Source organism: Bombus pyrosoma, linkage group LG7 (genome assembly GCF_014825855.1).
Source record: "Bombus pyrosoma isolate SC7728 linkage group LG7, ASM1482585v1, whole genome shotgun sequence".
Classification (NCBI taxonomy): Eukaryota; Metazoa; Arthropoda; class Insecta; order Hymenoptera; family Apidae; genus Bombus; species Bombus pyrosoma.
Window position 1 is genome coordinate 6231460 of NC_057776.1, and position 17072 is coordinate 6248531.

A 17072-nucleotide genomic window follows, 5' to 3' on the forward strand; every position below is an offset into this window, starting at 1 on the left:
AAGATAGTGGAAAAACATATCTTTCAAAGCAGTAGGGAATAATTTGATACAAATTTACGAAAGTACACAAAAACATTCTCGTGTTGGACTACGTTTGGTCGGCGTAATAGGATAATTTTGTGGAACGATTGTTAAACGATAATCTACAGTGAAGTTTTTCAAATTTCTGAGAAAAAATTTGTAATCACGAAGAAAGAATAGAAGTTAAGGAATAGATGGCGTGTGAAATAATTTTTGATAAGATAGTGGAAGCGAATCCATTCTTCAGCTTGGAGCCAGTTTGAAGGATCGCATGATATTGAAACATGATAAGTCAAACGTCAGAGGAATTCATCACGACTGCACCAACATGTGCGTCGAAAACATCAAACCAAAGCTTGAAACCACGTAAGTTAAATGGTAGAACGTTTGATTTTCTTTGGTGGCGTGATTCACGACGTGAGAACGTATCAAAAAAAGAAGAGAACCAGAAGAAAAAGGAGGATTTAATAGAAGTTAAAGTGAAAACAAATGAAAATGATAGCAAAACTAAAAGTACTCTCTCCTCCAAAACATCGTTTGAATTTTTTAAGAATATTAAGAAACACATGCAGATCAGAAAGTTGACACATAAATCTAAGCAAAGGGTAAGTACGCACAAATTTTCATGACAAAGATCTTTGTTTCATGCATAATCAAAGTTCTTACAGACGAAGGAAGTCGAAACATCTAGCGTACAAAATGACACAAATTATGATCCATTAGTGATTCAGAAGGATGTGCCTACAATTTCTACTGAAGAAGATAATATCTCTGAATTAAAATGCGAGGAGACTGACAAAAATTTTGATGATCAAAACAGCAATGTGTCACAAAATGAACATATCTCAGAGAGCCTAAATGATACCATAAATAATTGCAGTGACACTGAAGAGAAACTAGAAGCAATTAATGAACAAATTATTGATGAGTTGGAGACAGATATTAATCATGAAAATGTTTCTAACATATACCAATCATACTCCAATAATGAAACAGAGCAGTTAGAACCAAGATCAATAATAGAAAATTATATAATGAAACATCAAGTTGAAAGAATTAGAGAAAATATAGAAGATAATAGAAGTAATGATAATAAAGCAAAAGCAAGTCTTACAGAGGAATTGCTTAAATTAAGTAATTATGGGTGGTATTGGGGTCCAATATCAGGAACTGAGGCTGATGCCAAACTTCTATCTGAACCAGATGGTGCATTCCTAGTTAGGGATTCATCAGACGATAGGTTTGTTTTTCTTCCTTTTTTTTTCATTTTTGTTAAAGCTATCATTGAGGAAAATCCATATATATTTTTTTGTAGATATGTCCTAACACTTAGCTTTAAATCAGCTGGCAAATTACTCCATGCTCGTATGGAACATAGTGGTGGTTTATTTTCTTTATGCAACCAAAGTGAAAGTGAGGGATTTAGTTCAGTGGCTGATTTAATTGACTATTCAATGAATTTTAGTCAATCAGCAGTTTTCTGCTATTCACGGCCTAAATATCCTGGTCATCCGTCTTTCCCTGTTAGATTAACAAAGCCAGTAAGCAGGTTTACTCAAGTTCGAAGTTTACAATACCTTTGTCGTTTTGTTATACGTCAAAATACTAGATTAGACAATATTCATAAGTTGCCTTTACCAAAAACAATCAAGGGTTACATAGAAGAAGCGCACTATTAACATGGGCCTCCCATGAAAATATTTATTACATTGTAAATGTATTGTTATTGACAACACAAAGTTTGTATTGCATAGCAATAGTAGCTTTTTCAGAAAAACGTATTTCCGAGAAGTAACAAAAGATTAGATATGAGCTTCTTTTTATAAGAACTGAAATGTTCATTGTTAAGATTTGCAAGATATCTTTACTTTTATAAAAATTAATTGATATAATTGTATCACTTTCAAGAACATTGATAATGAACAATATGTGAAAGATTTAGGTTTGCATGAATCACATCTTTACAAAGTACGTTATACTTTTTAACGTAATTTGAAGTTTATTCGATTTATGAAGTACTTGGCTGTGTGGTGTGTATCTGTATAAAAAAATATATTTTTTTATAATAAAAGTAATCTCCTGCTCAATTCAATGATAAGGACAGAAGTTGATCTCTTGTTCAATGGAGACACAACGTAATTTTGTATAAAAAAGATACTATATTACCTTAATCATAACAATATTGCAGGGTAATTATTAAACATTATTAAATCTATATTTCTATCAGTTTATATCTTTATATGCATCAAAAGTAAGTCACATTTATTGAATTCAAACTCACATGTACAGATCTTGTTAAAATATGACACTAAAATAAACTAGCTATGATCGTTAACTTGTCTTAACATTATCCTATTTTTTAATATCATCAGTATTTAAATATTGTTACACAAATTTTTTACATAAGTTCATATTTTCATTTGTATCAAATGAACTCCAAGAAATACTTCGTACTTTTTCTCTATTTACTGATCTAAGCTTTTATTTTTCTTTCTTTCCTACCTATTCCAATTCAGTCCAAGTATATTGCGTGCCTGTTTAAAATAAAAATATACAATGTAAGTATTTAGAAAAAAACGATCTATACTTTAATATACTTACTGTAACAAAAGCAGCACTTGCTGCTTCACTAGCGCGATTTAAATCTGGTAATGCCATATCAGAAGTTGTTGTTAGAATTGTATGAATTTGTGTTGCATCTTTTATTCGTCTTTCCAAAAAACTCCAAGTTTTCTGATGATCTTCGCTATTATCTTGTAACATATACAATTCGGTGGTTTTATAAATACCTGCTAATACTACTCTTCTAGTATACCAGTTCATCTGAGTCAACAATTTTATATAAGATACATTTCATAGTCATTAATATTTTAACATAGATTTACAAAATATGCTTATTATTCTTACATCAACTGATCTATCACCAGCATAATAGCAAATATCGTCCACTAAAGTGAGTAAATTAGCTAGTGACATTGGTACATTTGGTGGTAGAGCCATAAGAGCTAATGCTTGTGGCCATGTCTTTTTATACGGAATCACCATTCTGAGTCTTGTCTCAACAGCATTGCATACTTGTAATTCTAATATCTTTGTCTCTGTAGTAGGTTTCTCTTCAACAGTAAGAGCTTTTTCTTCAAGGATTTTATTCAATTCCTTATTGCATGTTAAATAAAAATAATGAACCAAGTCTGCCCCTCGATTAGGGAACAATCCATGAATTATCCCAGGGTAGTCAACAGACTCAGCACCTTTGGTACATAACTTTTCATTAAATATTTTTATTTATTATCTATATCATATACTAACAACATGAAATTATTTTTTTTAAATCAAAATTTAAAAATTTTTTAAACAATTAAAAAACATACTATATCTGTAATACATCGAAAATATATTTATTCACTCACACAAAAGATTGGTCCTGACTCATCTACTTAATTGAAAAATTATTACAAATTACCAGCACTGATGGCTTGCTGGCTCCATCCAAGATCATGGACATACTTTAAAGATGCAGCAAGAATTTTTGTTCTGATATTCTTCTCATATTCCTCTTCACTTTCTTTACTATGTTCCTGATTTAATTGCTGCTGATCATTTTCAGATTGATCTGTGAGTAGTACTCTACAAGTCCATAAACGCCTAAAACCTATCAAAGTCAAATTTTTTTTTATTTCTTTTCCTTTATTCCAAGAAATATAATTTTGCAAAATAGTAAATAATAGGATATAGTCAAAATACATAAAATGTAAATAAAGAATGATTTTTATTCAGCAGTGAGTTATATACACTTCATAAGTATACAATTTTTATTCTAAAGATACTATTTTATTAATATCTTGCTTAAAGGGATTATTAGCAATACATTCATTGACTCTAATTAAAATGCTTTCCATTACATCCAGACCATTTAGTGCTTGATAACAAAACGTAATTTTTTCTGGAACTGGCATTGCTGGTAATTTTTCACCACCAACAGTTAGTGTTATCTCAGCATAGCTTTTTTCTAATTCTATATTCTCAGTTATTTTGTGCATTTTCTTTTGCTCTTCTAAATCTTTTATTTTTACTTTCCAATGTGCTCTAGAGAGATCTATTCCTTCTCTTAGTGGCAGTAAATAATCATTATGAAGTTTATTTACCAAGTTCCAGATACCAGTTTGATTTTGCTTATCCCTTATAAATAGAAATCTTAACAGATTTAGACTTGTAATTATTTCATCACATAGTTCCACTAGATCTGATGCACTACCATGGTGTAATTTACAAGCCAATTTGATTAAAGTTCCTAGATTACTACCGAGAAAATATGGCATAGGAGGCTTCGCTTGGAGGCATTCAATAATAGAAGTTTTAAATATTCCTGTAGTTAGACTCAATAAACCTGAATGTTCATTAGTTTGATACAAATGTAAAATAATGGAGTATCTAGCTTGTATATCAAACATTTCAATGTAGTTTTGAAATAAATTCAAAGCTTTTTTCCTTTCTTTATCGCTATTGGAATAAATCATCACATTCACAAGTACATTGAACAACTCAAAGAATATATTCAATTCTAATAATTGCAATGTTAAAGAACGTCTTGTTAATCTCATCAAAAGGTGATCCAGGAAATTTAAGCCTTTCATAGTACTTTCTTGTTCTTGTAATAATTTAACAATAAGATATATGCATGTCTGAAAGACATATTGCAAATCATATACCTGTGGTACCTTCTCCCACAGATGTAGTTTTGTTATAACATAAAAGTAAAAGTTGGCATATGCCAAATCTGATATGTTCTCATTTAATTCAAAAAGTGTTACTTTAAGGTTAAAGCTCTCTTCTTCTATATTTTTCTTCTTGGACTTAGTTTTTCTACTTCTTACACTTGTAATGTTTAGAAACGAAAGCAAATCTCCAGTTACTCGACTTACAAGTATTACAATTCTCTCAGGTAATGGTTTACTTGAACAAGATTCTAATTCTTTTTCTTGTAAATAAATCAATGGTTTTCCCATTAAAAAAATTAGAATGCTAGCAAGGTAATCTCTTAATATGGTATATGTTTTAGAATTTTCTAATCTTGACTCATTTATTAATGGTTCTAAAAATAATATAACTTCATTATAAATATTTTTTACTTTATTTGTAATAATAATATAGTCTTGAGAATCTTTTTCTGGTATAGGTAGACTTTCAATGTAAGATTTTATTGTACTAATGCACCATTCTATTGCCTTTATTTTATTGTCCATTCTTGAAAGACATTTGATAAGTACGCTTAAAATTATAGAAAATTTTATGTCATCTTCTGGACCTTCCACTTGTTCTAATAATTCTAATACCGTCTCAGAAGGATTACATTTTTCTACTATAGCATTTAATATTATTGTACAGCATTCGACTAAGTCTCCATTGCATTTTATATTTTCCATAGTAAGACAAGATAATATAATTGGAACGATATCCCATGAGGACTCTCTAATAATATCATCATAACTATTACCCTCAAAGAAGTGTAAAGCTTCTTCGAATTTATTTTCTTTTAAATTGTCTGTTAATTCCTTAACAAATTTCTTTGTCAGATTTTCCTGACGTTCTGTCATTTTTCTTTAATAGATAACTTATCACATAAATACACTTGTAAAATGTAATATGAACATAACCTCTTCCTTTAACGTATTTAATGTTTCTATCTCCATGAATGAAAACAAAAGTTAATAAATACAGAAAATCATTGCAGTATTTCAAGATACATGTGTTAAATAAAATAGATTGCGTAGCTACAGTGGCATTAGAAGTGACATTATACCTTGCTTATACGACCATACTATACTATAAACAAAACCATGTATATCTTTCCGCAACGAGAAACATATAATGACAAAATTTCGTAAACGAATGCAATCATCACACGTATTGCACAATTGTCTTAATATTTTCCTCACAAAATTGTATAATTTATTTCAAAATTTCAGCAACAAACGTAAAGATGAAAATGATGTACTTATGAATTGTGATTGGCATATATTACAAATAAAGAAAACTCGCTTACCGTTTACTGATAAACCTTTCCGCATTAATAAAATACTAGACATAGCCATATCAATAATTTTAAATAAACTACTTGTTGCACATTTATGCGCACACGATGAAACTATGATTATTATTATTCTATTCGAACGATTCGTTTAAAGCATTGCGTATTCGCCTTCATACGTCACGAATATAGTTGTGAATCTATTCCATCATTTTTGGCGCGAACTTTAAATGTTAAGAAATTCTAATGTAAAGCAATATATATTTAAATAATCTTCTATTCATCCGTTTTAAGTGACAAGACATATTTTAAAATTAATTACAAATATAGAAATTGTATTCATTAAGCGTTTCATTGAATCAATTAATTGTTCGCATTCAAATAAATTTAAAATATAAAGAAAATTATCTATTTGAAATTTTAAAAATATAAGAAGTTACCAATAATGACAATTTTTTCTTTTGTTTCATATGCACAATAGATGTTGTAAATTGTGCTTTAACTCTTGAATCATATACGGATCTACCTGAATGATTTGTTTATTTCTATCTATTCTTCTTCATTTTGTTTAGTATAATAAATATAAATTATATGTTTAACTAAAGGAAACGGTACAATATATATTCTCGTATATAAAAATCATATTTTTAAAAAGCTGAATATAACTATAATTTCAATGTGCACTGTGAGGTCGCTTGTTGTATCAGAAAACTACACATGCTATTGGTGTCTAGTAATAAATTTGTTTATGCCAAAAAATAAAGTACCGTGAAAACAAACCTATAAACAGGTTAAGGAAATTAAAGTGATCGTGTTTAGCGTGTTTAGTGTAAATCAAACTGGAGATGGAAAATAGTGGTGAAAGTGGCGACGATGGAGGACCTTTAGGTCCATCTGCATTCCTCGGTGGTGGTGGTGTTTCTGCGTCGTATATTAGTGTACAATCTGATGATATGGAAGGTAGGTTAATTATATTTTGAAAATTTTTTAAAACATAGATATTTGTATTCTGTACTGAATATCATAAGATCACGGGATTTTTAACAGAATCATTATTTTATAGGAAAAAAAACATGTATTTTGTTATTTCATTTAACTGATTGTTGATATGATGTCAATATCGTGTATGCCTCAAAACTTTACGAGATAAGAATGTATACAGTAGCTCACAAAAATATTCGAACATTTATAGAAACTTTTTATGAACATATGTATGCTATACAAAACATTTAAAAATTTCATTAGTACTGATAAAACAGTATGTACATAAAAACTTTCAATGGTAAGTGTCGAATTACTTTTTTGTGAACTACTGTGTATATGAATTCTATATTTTGTATTCTATATTATAAATTATACTTATACTTTTGTTCAGATGATCCTGAAAATACGGATGATTCAAATCATGGAGCTAGTGATCCCTTACAAGGAGCTGGAGGTGGCAGTGGTGGAGGACCTCTTCGTGAACAAGATCGGTTTCTTCCAATAGCAAATGTTGCCAAAATTATGAAAAGAGCAATACCAGAAGCAGGGAAAATAGCGAAAGATGCACGTGAATGTGTTCAAGAATGTGTATCTGAATTTATATCCTTTATAACGTCTGAAGCGAGCGATCGGTGTCACATGGAAAAACGCAAGACTATTAATGGTGAAGATATTCTGTTTGCTATGACGACTCTTGGTTTTGATAATTACGTAGAACCACTAAAAGTGTACCTACAAAAATATCGTGAAGCGACAAAGGGAGACAATCCTCCAGGTAGTGGTATGACAACAGGCAATGGAAAAACTGAATCACAAGGAACTATATACGAAGATCAATTGTTTGCTATTGCCGCGACTGCATCGAGTGCTACCACTTCTGATACACCTGTTATATACAGTTACACGTCTACCGATCAAATGCAATTCCAACTTTCCTGATCACTGCATGTTAAGATGATGTTAATATAAATTATTTAATGCAAACTGCAATTTACAAAATGACTATTTCGACTATGCGCGTATCTTTCAGGATTGCGTTTTGTGAAAGACTGTAAAGTCGGTTTAAGATGGTAAGCTGATCTTATATTGTAAGACTAGAATAATGTGTACGTTCTTAAAAATTTTGGAAGTAAGGTGATTTAACTTTAAGTAATCCTTGTAAAGAGAATGAAAAAATGAATGAAAATGAAAAAAACGCGGAAGGAAATAAAACCAGGAGGCAGTTCACAAAAACTCACTAATGATTACTCTTTTTTTTGTTTACTTTTTCAAACACAGTAGGGGTAGAAAAACATAGCCGATTATTTATTTAACTATTATTTTTAAGCGCTAAAATTCGCATTTAAACTAGAATTAGGCTGTGATGGTTGTTGTTTTTCTTTTGTTTTTGCGAGTACGGTTCAGGTCGAATGGAGATAAGATAATTCTATATTGGACAAGAACCGGCAGTTAATCGGCGTGTAGATTTCTCGTAGAAAACGTTCGTAATTGTGTTTTCACTCTGGTAATTGGGCAGGAGAGAGCAAGAGCTCGTGTGCTTTTGTTGATGATGATGCAGCGCCACTCGAAGACATGGCCGATTGCTGTTGTTGATGCGCTGGTGATAAAAGTGAGGCGGTAGGCAATGTTCCAGCGGGTTGAGCTTCCGTTTTCCTCACTTTTTCTTTCTTGTCAGAAGCAACATGGCAAAACCGCCAGCGGCATTGACCGCAACTACATAGACAGAGGCAGAGCAGCACCCGAAATAGGCAACACAGTAAACCGGCGCACAGTAGTGAAGGACCCACCAGCCTCAATTCCGGACTGAGGAATCCTTTCTCTCCAGTGCCGACAAACGATATAACTAATCCGAGCGCTGTAGTTCCCAGCCCCGCATAAAGTACGGTATTCACTGCCGCACTAACTTCACCTCTGCGACGGATTGCATTACTGCTTCCATCTTCTTCGTCATCTTCTCCACTGCTTCCATAGCAATAACTTGCGTCTCTTATCTAAAGATAAGAATATAGTATAGAACAATTGTTGTTTGATGTAATAAATACTAAATAGTATGTGAAGCTCCTAATACATGTAATTACATGATATGTGATATTGATAAATTGATTGTTTTGTGTAATGTAACTTAAAAACTTTCTTTTTAAATTGTAAAAAATGTTTGTTTACTCTGTTCCTTTTCATCCATCGTCGATGAGCCTCGCATTGCTTTGTCTTGTAACCATCCCCACGGCAACCATGAGGCGACATAGGAGATAAAGGAAGGGGAGAAGGTCTGCTGCATCCCTGCCATGCTGCTTTGCCTGGTCCTCCGCCACACTGAAATTATTTTTTGTTCAAATATTACCTTTAAATAGTTGCTTAGTAACTACAATAAATATCATTCAACATTTCAGTGTCTATTCAATTTGGATATAACAAAATTGTGAATAATCTAATATATCAAATACTTTATAACATTTTCTTTAATCTATCATAAATATTATTTAGAGTATTTCACAAAATATAAATGTATATATAAATATAAAACTTAAGATCAATATGGTTGTGTAGTTTACATCTTTCTCTATCATTTAAAACATGTTCATCAAAACGAATATCTAGAATTTGTTACTATGTTATTGTATAAATTCAATTAATGATTTTTCCTCGTTACTCAGCACATAAATAATAAGATAAAAAACATGCATGCATGTACTAAATAGAACATAGAACAATTTGTATAAATGGAACCAATTGAGATAAACGTTTTATACGTACATGTATCGTAGAACTTGTCTACACAAGTACACTGTAATCATTGCATTGTCTAATTGACAACAAAGAATTAATTAAATATAATTAGTGCCAGTTGTCAACCTTTGGGCATGGAGTATTGAGTAGTGCACATTGTAGGATTACAACTTTTTGCACTATATTAGTCTAAAGACTAGTATCATAAATCCTGGTATATAGAAAATTCCTTCAAAATACTTTTTTGAGTTAAAAAATTACAGTCACAGATGATTTGTTATTCTTGCTTTTAAATCATAGTTTAAGTTAGTATTTTAATCAAGAGTCCACATTAAGCAGTGTTATGGTATCAAATATTTGAAATTTTGTACACTTCAATTTCTCCAGATGTATTTAGCAATTGTATCTTTTAGGCACAAACAAAAGTTGTGTGTACAATAATGTAGAAAACACTTATTTGTTCTATGATTAAGAGAAAGTAAAAGGGGAATAAACAACACTACAATATAAATTTGTTTTCTCAAAATGAGCTACACAAAGTCGATGCACATATGTATAATTAGATAGAAAAGCGGCAGTTACCCTCTGATACCAATAGCTTACTGTTGATGATACATATTAGAATGACTTTAATACTTACCCCATAAACATATGATCGTGGGGGATATCGTGGAAGCGGTGGAATAAGTCTGGTGGCCAAGTTGGAGGGTAATTCTCTAAAGTTCACCACCTTACCCCCCCGTAACCGTTGCTTCTCCCTTCTAATCAATAAAGCAGCCTGCATTCCGCTCATTCATTTGCCTGTTTTATTGATCGTTAAGATCTCGACCGTCCTTCTCCTCCTCCTCTCTCTCCTTTCCACTTTTTTTATACACCGGTTACAACTTAAATTCTTTCCTTATCCTTTCCTCAACCAAAAAAAAACAAAAGAACCACACGAGTTTCTTCTCAAAGGTCTTCTAATTGTGGCTGGTACCAGACACTACAACTTACTCCTAACATCTCACAGTCTGCCTCCGGCATTAGGTGATGTCTGTATCCGCTGGTAGGAACCAGTAGGGACATGTTAATTACTAAAAATTACAATTGATGGATAGCCAGCTGACGAACCTGGAGAGTCGCTCGAGGATGTGTGTGTTATCGCGGGGGATTTACATACGCCACCAGACAGCCGATCGATGGTGTATTTCCTAATTACAAGTAAACGTGTGCCAGCAAGAAAAGAGAAGGTGCAGAGTGCAACGAGGATTTATCAAATACTTGAACGAGGGTAGATTGCGTTATAAATACTGTGAGATAAAGGGTACCTATTAGCAAGAGCAACTATATAATATGTGTGATAGAGAAAGAAGAGAAAAAGTAGAGCTAAAAATATAGATAGATAATGAAATCCTATAGAGCCAAATTTCAAGATTTACCGCTAAACGAGATCTACCCACCTGTAGCTCCGAAGAAGATGGCGAGACTCGGAGATCGAGGATCGATGGTGGTGGAAATGGGAAGTTGTTGGATTTATTCGGGTAAGTAACTGAACTTGGCGACTCAAGGGATAGCGGCGGTGGTGATATTGGAAATTGGATCGGAGAAACAGGTGCAACCTGCTGAGACTTCTCGACATGACGCCGTCGATCGATGCTCGGATGGAATGCAGATGACGGTGGTTGTGGTGGCTGTGATGTGGAAGATGGTGGAACAACGTGCGGGCGAGCAAACTTGCTGGGGTGGTGGTGTTGGTGTTGGTGTTGGTGTTGGTGTTGATGGTGGTAGTGGTGCTGAGAAGCTGGTATCGTCTTCAGTCGTGACGGGACCGTACCCTCGGCGACGCGTTTGTTTAGCTGCAACCGTTTCTGCTTCCTCCTATTCGCTATACTGGCGCCACCCGCAGCTGCGTACATCGCTTCGCGCCCCGATTGTACTCTTCCCGGTTTAACGCCTTCGGGCCAGGCGTTCTTTCTGTTACGATCTTAGATCCTTTTGCATCGTCTTCCTGTCTTTTTCGTCTGTAAACGCAAGAAACATGACGGACATCCGCCCGCTATTGGCGGCCGTCATATTCTAATTCTACCATTGATATTCTAGCGAGAAGCACATGAAAAGCGTCTTATTTACAGCGATATTTTACATTTCCTAGCGATATTTACATATGCATAATGCTGGAAATAGATAAGCTTCGTTTTGGGGCATACCAAATTTATGACTTGTCTTTATATCCTTAAGCCGGCAAAAGAGTGTACAGAAGTCAGAAAAATAAGAACGAAATAGTACAACACAATTTATATTGTTTTCCCGCCATTATATTGTACTTTTGATATACGTATACTATTAGAATTTCAGATAGAGGAGCGGAAAAGGAATGAAATTAAATTGACTTGTACTATTAGAACCACAAGTAAAGGACACCAATGTAAAATACAGAGTACTTATCCTATTCTTGGCTTATATTTTTTGCTCGCAAGGAAGAGAATTGATAATATTAATAGATTAAAAGGTTACAGATTATAGTTAAGAATTTATCATTTTTCGTTAAATAGAATAATGTAACTTGTCATTTATAGCACTTAGTTGTAAAATTTCATTCATTTTATTTACTTATTATTTCATTACTTATGTTTTATAAAGCTATAGAAATACACCACAAATTTTCGATTTGTCTCAAAATGAACTTTAATTCTGAAAACAAATAATAATAATATGTGTGAGTGATATATTTGCCAAATGTTATTTCCCTTTTAATATATCTTGGAAATTTACAATTAATTTGACTTATATAGTTATTGATAAGCTAGTAGATTAGTAACGTTAAGTTTCTGTATTGCGTACTATGTAAAGTTATCAGATAATTGCTTAAATGAAATAGATTTGAAGAATAAAGGAACTAGTTTAGTATAATATAATTACATCAATTTGATTACAATTTCTCTACACAAGGAAAGCACAAGGTAGAAAATATTCATTACTAAACTCTCTACCGATAATTAGTAAAGTAATATGACATGCGATGTTTCATATATGTAGATATGTACACAAATAAGAAATAAGAAGTAGAATCACATATGATGATGGCGGGACATAAGAAAGAATTTACCGCGATTTATTTTTTACATTAAAAAAATTACTCTCCAAAAAGAGAAAATAGTATAATTACGAATTTAAAGAATACTAAACGTAAATATAAAGATACGATACGATTATTAAATATATACAAAATTAAAGATTTTTAAGATATTAAAACTATCTACTTTTAACTTTACAAAAATCTATGAATATATTTATATTATTTCAACTAAAATATTAGAAGAAACAATGATTACTTTATACAAAAAAGAAATTACAAACATCTTGTCATATTTTGCACAGAGATTATGTTACAATGAACAATCACATTGATTACTTCGAAATATCTTTATATACATTTTTACCTAGATTTGTTTTTTACCTCTAAGCTTTGAAAATATTCAAATCGAACATTACGAAAATACTTCTGCGTTGGCATCTTTCCGTTTTGCTCCTTGACCAGTCAATGGGTCAAGTGGTTCCGTCACAAATGTAACAAATCGAAAAACCCTCTTCTTCCTCATCGTTTTTTATCGTGACATGTTCTAGTTTTCCCTTCTTCTAGTCCGCCCTTTGCCATTTCTCTTTTTTTTGTCTCCTCTCTACCCTCCCTTGTTTCATCGCGTTCATTTTAAGTGCCCTTCCGCTATCTATCTTTGTCTCTGTCGAACTTCTCACCCCTTCTATCTTGTTCAATCCCTTATCCTCTTTTTCCCTAATCTTTGTCAACTATCTTCGTCGTAAATAGTCAGCAATTACATAATAATATGACTAGACTGCGGATGTTTATACAAATTTATATTTTTATGAACGCGACAAAAGAAATAGAACCTATATAGAAATTTGGTGCATCCGCTAAATATTATCTTGAATATTTTATATATTTTTGGATATTATTATTACATATTGCACATTGTTCTTTAAATTATCCATAAATGCATAGATATCCGCAATCTAAATAAAGTATAAGAGATATATAGCCGAGAAAAATGTAAACAAATGTGTACGCCACATTATTTCTCAATATATTCAGCATAAAAACAATACTAACTGCGACGGATAGCATCGCATGCTAAACATCGACTAAGCACCGAACGAGGCTGCAAATCAGGAATAGAAAAACGAGGATAATGAATTCTTGCGAAAAAGCAAGCAAACAAGCAAACGTAATTACCGCTATATGATCACATGTATCTATGAGAAGAAACGAATGTACATTACATGCAATGATGTTGTACGTGCGTGCACGAAGCAAGTAAAAAAGAGTACACGAAGCTGTGAAGAATTCCAGAAACAAAAATGTCGAAGGACCAATAGTACCCACAATGAGATACGAACTCGGCGATATATAAAATCGTCCTATTAAGTCCTATATACAATTTCTAAAAAAAAGAACACATATATGAAGCGCGTAAAAAAATAAAAGGCTGGCTGGTGGCCGACGGGCACGTCACATTTATTATTTTCACTCTTTTCTTTTTTTTTCCCTTTCTTCTTAGTTCACGTTAAGAGAAACGCGCATCGCATTAACAGAGGAGCGATTTTGTACAATAAAACGACGACCAAACGACGACGAAACAATGAAGGCTACATTTGTTTCTCTCTCTCTCTCTCTCTCTCTCTCACTCGCTCTCTCTCTCTCTCCCCCTCTCCCTCTCAACAACACATATCTTTCTCAATCCTTTTTTTCTTTATTTCTCGTTCATTTTCGCATCGCTAGCAACTGCTGCAGCAACGTCGGCGGCGATTCGACGGCGGCGGCAGCAACAGCAATAGCAAAGCAGGCATCAAGTCAGCCAGCAACACCAAAAGGCTGCGCGTACCAACGACTCAGGGTAACCACTGCACCGTGTTCGACCTGCTTCTCTCTCTCTCTCTTTCTCTCCGTACGCCTTGGTTCGACTATGTGGGCGACATTTTCCTTGTGTTCGTGTTCTGTCTTTATTTTGGTTTTATATCACACACTGTATTTTTTCTTTCTTTCCTGTGTTTTCTTTATATTAATATATTTCTTTTATCCCTTTGGAGGATTGTTATAAGATTTTAAAGGGACACGGACGCACACGAAAGCACGGGCACAAGCACAGGGGGGTGGGGGCGAGAGGCGCGCGTGATGGGGACACACGAATCCAGGACACGATCCCCGTGTATACACACGGTGCGTATCACTCGGTCGTCGAAATTAACGCAGCCTCCATCGTTACCCCGCACTTCGTGGACGCGCCCATTCGTCGCGAGCAACCACTGACTGAGCACCGCGACCGACCGCGCGCGATTACTCCTTAATCCTGCTCAGCAACCCCTTCCTCTATATCCATCTTCGCACGCGCGTTACGTCGCTCGATTATACAGGGTCTTTCAGGAACTCAGGGTTAAATTTCATGAGATGTAGTACTGCCCAAACGAATAAATAGTCTTAATAATGTTGGATTCAAATATCTTTGGTTTCATTAGGAATTATGAGACGTCTTCAACCGTGAACCTGTATAAAAGAGTTCAGTGTCATATTGTTTTATCTACAACTACTACAATTTATCGAGTTAGGCTATGGCTCACAGTGTTCTAACGAATGAATATGTCGAAGTAATCAAATATGTATGTATATAGATTCTTACGTGTCTATACATTTCGGTCTTCAGATGTTTCGTCATTCGCTGTTATTATAATCTAAATCTCGCACAGTAATATAATGCGATATGATAGTAACGATATCATTCAACAGTAATAACTGAAGAATATACCTTCATACTTTATTATTGTAGCATCCGTTTATGTGTAGCATTATTTTACTTTTACGTTATTTAAATTATAGTTCTATGAGAAAATAGCTTCAATGTGTGTTGAAATGAGCGGAGGTCATATTAAATATATATTATAGACTGGCAGAAACGACTTATAATTTTGAAACTAACGATACCTATGGATCCAGTAAACGTGTTTATTAAAACGTATTCTTCCTTGTTTTAATGAGTACTGCGTGTTCCTGAAGCTTTCTGAAACGCTTTCCTATATATGTCTTTCATTCAATTGTCTTTTCGAATATCTGTACTTACGAAAAGCTAAGATGCTTTCAGGGGGATTATATGTTTCATTAGGAAGTTATGATTAATTCTCTGTAAAAAGTACATATTTACGTATATGTGAATATATAGGTTAGTAGTTTTAAAGATGATTTACTTTATCGCATAGAGGTTACTACTTTTATCGTATTACTATACGATAAAATTATATTACTTTATTACTTTATTTATCGTAGACACTAGTAGGGTATTACTTTATCGTAGACGTAACAACATTCGATTTTTCTGTATACAACTATACAGTAGTGTCGTGGTAACTGGCCAGGATTTTGCTTCGTTAACTGGCCGTTATCCCCCCCTCCCAGTTCTTGCACTGACGTTGTGGAGCAAGTTCTGGAATTATGTTTTGTTATGTTAAATAATTAGATGCGTCAAACATCTGTATCTCTCTTGTGGTTAAAGTAGAAAAGAAATATCCTGGAAATATACCTTCCCGGATAACTGACCTGATAAGCATAATCAGAGTCATGCATGATCGACAATAAAATATTAGTCTAGCTCAGTTCCTGGTCTTAAGTAAATAACAAAATCGAACTAAAGTAATCAGTTTCTCGGAAAACAATAATTTGTGCTTAGCAAGTAGCATGGCGAATGTTTTTTTATCTTGCTGTAGAATCTTATAGACAAGGTCGAATTTCGAAAGTACATATATGTATTACAAATACAGTTATGGTACCAAATTATTATTTTAAAATATATCGATTCTTCGATATCGGAAAATTTAGCTATCTTCATATATAATAATTAAGCTACGGATTTTTATGCGTTTATGTGAAATTTAAGGATGCAGAGTTTGCAGAATGCATGTATAATGATTAAAATTATAAAAAATATTCAAAGTAAACCGTGTATCATGATAATTAATCAATGAAATAAGCTATTTAGTTCTCATATTTTTGTAATTATGTTTACTGAAATATGGATTTGAACTAATATTGGATGTCAAACTTGACAGTATTGTAATCAAACAGGACATATGAGTTGGATAATGCATTTTCAATCTGAAATACATCATACCACTGTGTCTTCAACCATGTGCCCTTATTTCACCCGCAATAGTATACTACGTTCTATAAGATTGATTATTTATAACTTTTAAATAATATAAATTAGAATATTAAGACTGCGATAAGCAAGTACGGTTGAGAATGAAGATATTAAAATGAAACATTGCAATT

The 17072-nt window shown here is 33.0% G+C and overlaps 5 protein-coding genes across 9 annotated transcripts; 2 read left to right on the forward strand and 3 right to left on the reverse strand.

Moving 5' to 3' along the window:
• The first annotated feature begins 13 nt into the window (after window positions 1-13).
• Window positions 14-2356, forward strand: LOC122569313. Of its 2 annotated transcripts, none has more exons than XM_043730176.1 (3): window positions 14-626; window positions 681-1261; window positions 1337-2356. In XM_043730176.1, the coding sequence occupies exons 1-3, from the start codon at window positions 306-308 to the stop codon at window positions 1698-1700; spliced, it is 1266 nt and encodes a 421-aa protein (XP_043586111.1). In that variant the 5' UTR covers window positions 14-305; the 3' UTR covers window positions 1701-2356. The 2 variants fall into 2 exon arrangements, with proteins under 2 accessions (XP_043586111.1, XP_043586112.1); XM_043730177.1 differs by having other exon boundaries at window positions 18-626; window positions 690-1261.
• On the reverse strand, window positions 2257-6220 carry LOC122569314 (ubiquinone biosynthesis protein COQ9, mitochondrial). The gene is made up of 5 exons (XM_043730178.1): window positions 6065-6220; window positions 3485-3673; window positions 2929-3272; window positions 2623-2844; window positions 2257-2555 (listed from the first exon to the last, which is right to left on the reverse strand). The coding sequence occupies exons 1-5, from the start codon at window positions 6111-6113 to the stop codon at window positions 2520-2522; spliced, it is 840 nt and encodes a 279-aa protein (XP_043586113.1). The 5' UTR covers window positions 6114-6220; the 3' UTR covers window positions 2257-2519.
• Window positions 3772-6058, reverse strand: LOC122569312 (glomulin). The gene has a single exon (XM_043730175.1). It carries the CDS (start codon window positions 5613-5615, stop codon window positions 3834-3836), a length of 1782 nt encoding a protein of 593 aa, XP_043586110.1. The 5' UTR covers window positions 5616-6058; the 3' UTR covers window positions 3772-3833.
• A 567-nt stretch (window positions 6221-6787) lies between the features above and the next one.
• Window positions 6788-8266, forward strand: LOC122569318 (nuclear transcription factor Y subunit B-1). Its single transcript, XM_043730184.1, has 2 exons — window positions 6788-7009; window positions 7425-8266. Exons 1-2 carry the CDS (start codon window positions 6895-6897, stop codon window positions 7970-7972), a joined length of 663 nt encoding a protein of 220 aa, XP_043586119.1. The 5' UTR covers window positions 6788-6894; the 3' UTR covers window positions 7973-8266.
• An 11-nt stretch (window positions 8267-8277) lies between these two features.
• On the reverse strand, window positions 8278-15184 carry LOC122569317. 4 transcript variants are annotated; one of them, XM_043730179.1, is made up of 4 exons: window positions 14638-15184; window positions 11200-11760; window positions 9197-9346; window positions 8278-9024 (listed from the first exon to the last, which is right to left on the reverse strand). In XM_043730179.1, the coding sequence occupies exons 2-4, from the start codon at window positions 11653-11655 to the stop codon at window positions 8530-8532; spliced, it is 1101 nt and encodes a 366-aa protein (XP_043586114.1). In that variant the 5' UTR covers window positions 11656-11760; window positions 14638-15184; the 3' UTR covers window positions 8278-8529. The 4 variants fall into 4 exon arrangements, with proteins under 4 accessions (XP_043586114.1, XP_043586118.1, XP_043586116.1 ...); XM_043730183.1 differs by having other exon boundaries at window positions 11200-11795; window positions 14638-15175; XM_043730181.1 differs by having other exon boundaries at window positions 13197-15175.
• Window positions 15185-17072: the final 1888 nt, after the last annotated feature.

Bases quoted from the DNA above. Each gene is read 5' to 3' on its own strand.
- LOC122569317 (XM_043730179.1), bottom strand. From the start codon at position 11,655: ATGTACGCAGCTGCGGGTGGCGCCAGTATAGCGAATAGGAGGAAGCAG. The intron at 9,347-11,199 runs GTGGGTAGATCT...AAATAATTTCAG, and splicing joins CATCTTCTTCGGAGCTACAG to TGTGGCGGAGGACCAGGCAA. The intron at 9,025-9,196 runs GTAAACAAACAT...TCTTATCTTTAG, and splicing joins GATGGATGAAAAGGAACAGA to ATAAGAGACGCAAGTTATTG.
- LOC122569312 (XM_043730175.1), bottom strand. From the start codon at position 5,615: ATGACAGAACGTCAGGAAAATCTGACAAAGAAATTTGTTAAGGAATTA.
- LOC122569313 (XM_043730176.1), top strand. From the start codon at position 306: ATGATAAGTCAAACGTCAGAGGAATTCATCACGACTGCACCAACATGT. The intron at 627-680 runs GTAAGTACGCAC...GCATAATCAAAG, and splicing joins CACATAAATCTAAGCAAAGG to TTCTTACAGACGAAGGAAGT. The intron at 1,262-1,336 runs GTTTGTTTTTCT...ATTTTTTTGTAG, and splicing joins AGGGATTCATCAGACGATAG to ATATGTCCTAACACTTAGCT.
- LOC122569318 (XM_043730184.1), top strand. From the start codon at position 6,895: ATGGAAAATAGTGGTGAAAGTGGCGACGATGGAGGACCTTTAGGTCCA. The intron at 7,010-7,424 runs GTAGGTTAATTA...ACTTTTGTTCAG, and splicing joins ACAATCTGATGATATGGAAG to ATGATCCTGAAAATACGGAT.
- LOC122569314 (XM_043730178.1), bottom strand. From the start codon at position 6,113: ATGGCTATGTCTAGTATTTTATTAATGCGGAAAGGTTTATCAGTAAAC. The intron at 2,845-2,928 runs GTAAGAATAATA...TTGTTGACTCAG, and splicing joins CTGGTGATAGATCAGTTGAT to ATGAACTGGTATACTAGAAG. The intron at 2,556-2,622 runs GTAAGTATATTA...TATTTTAAACAG, and splicing joins CAAGTGCTGCTTTTGTTACA to GCACGCAATATACTTGGACT.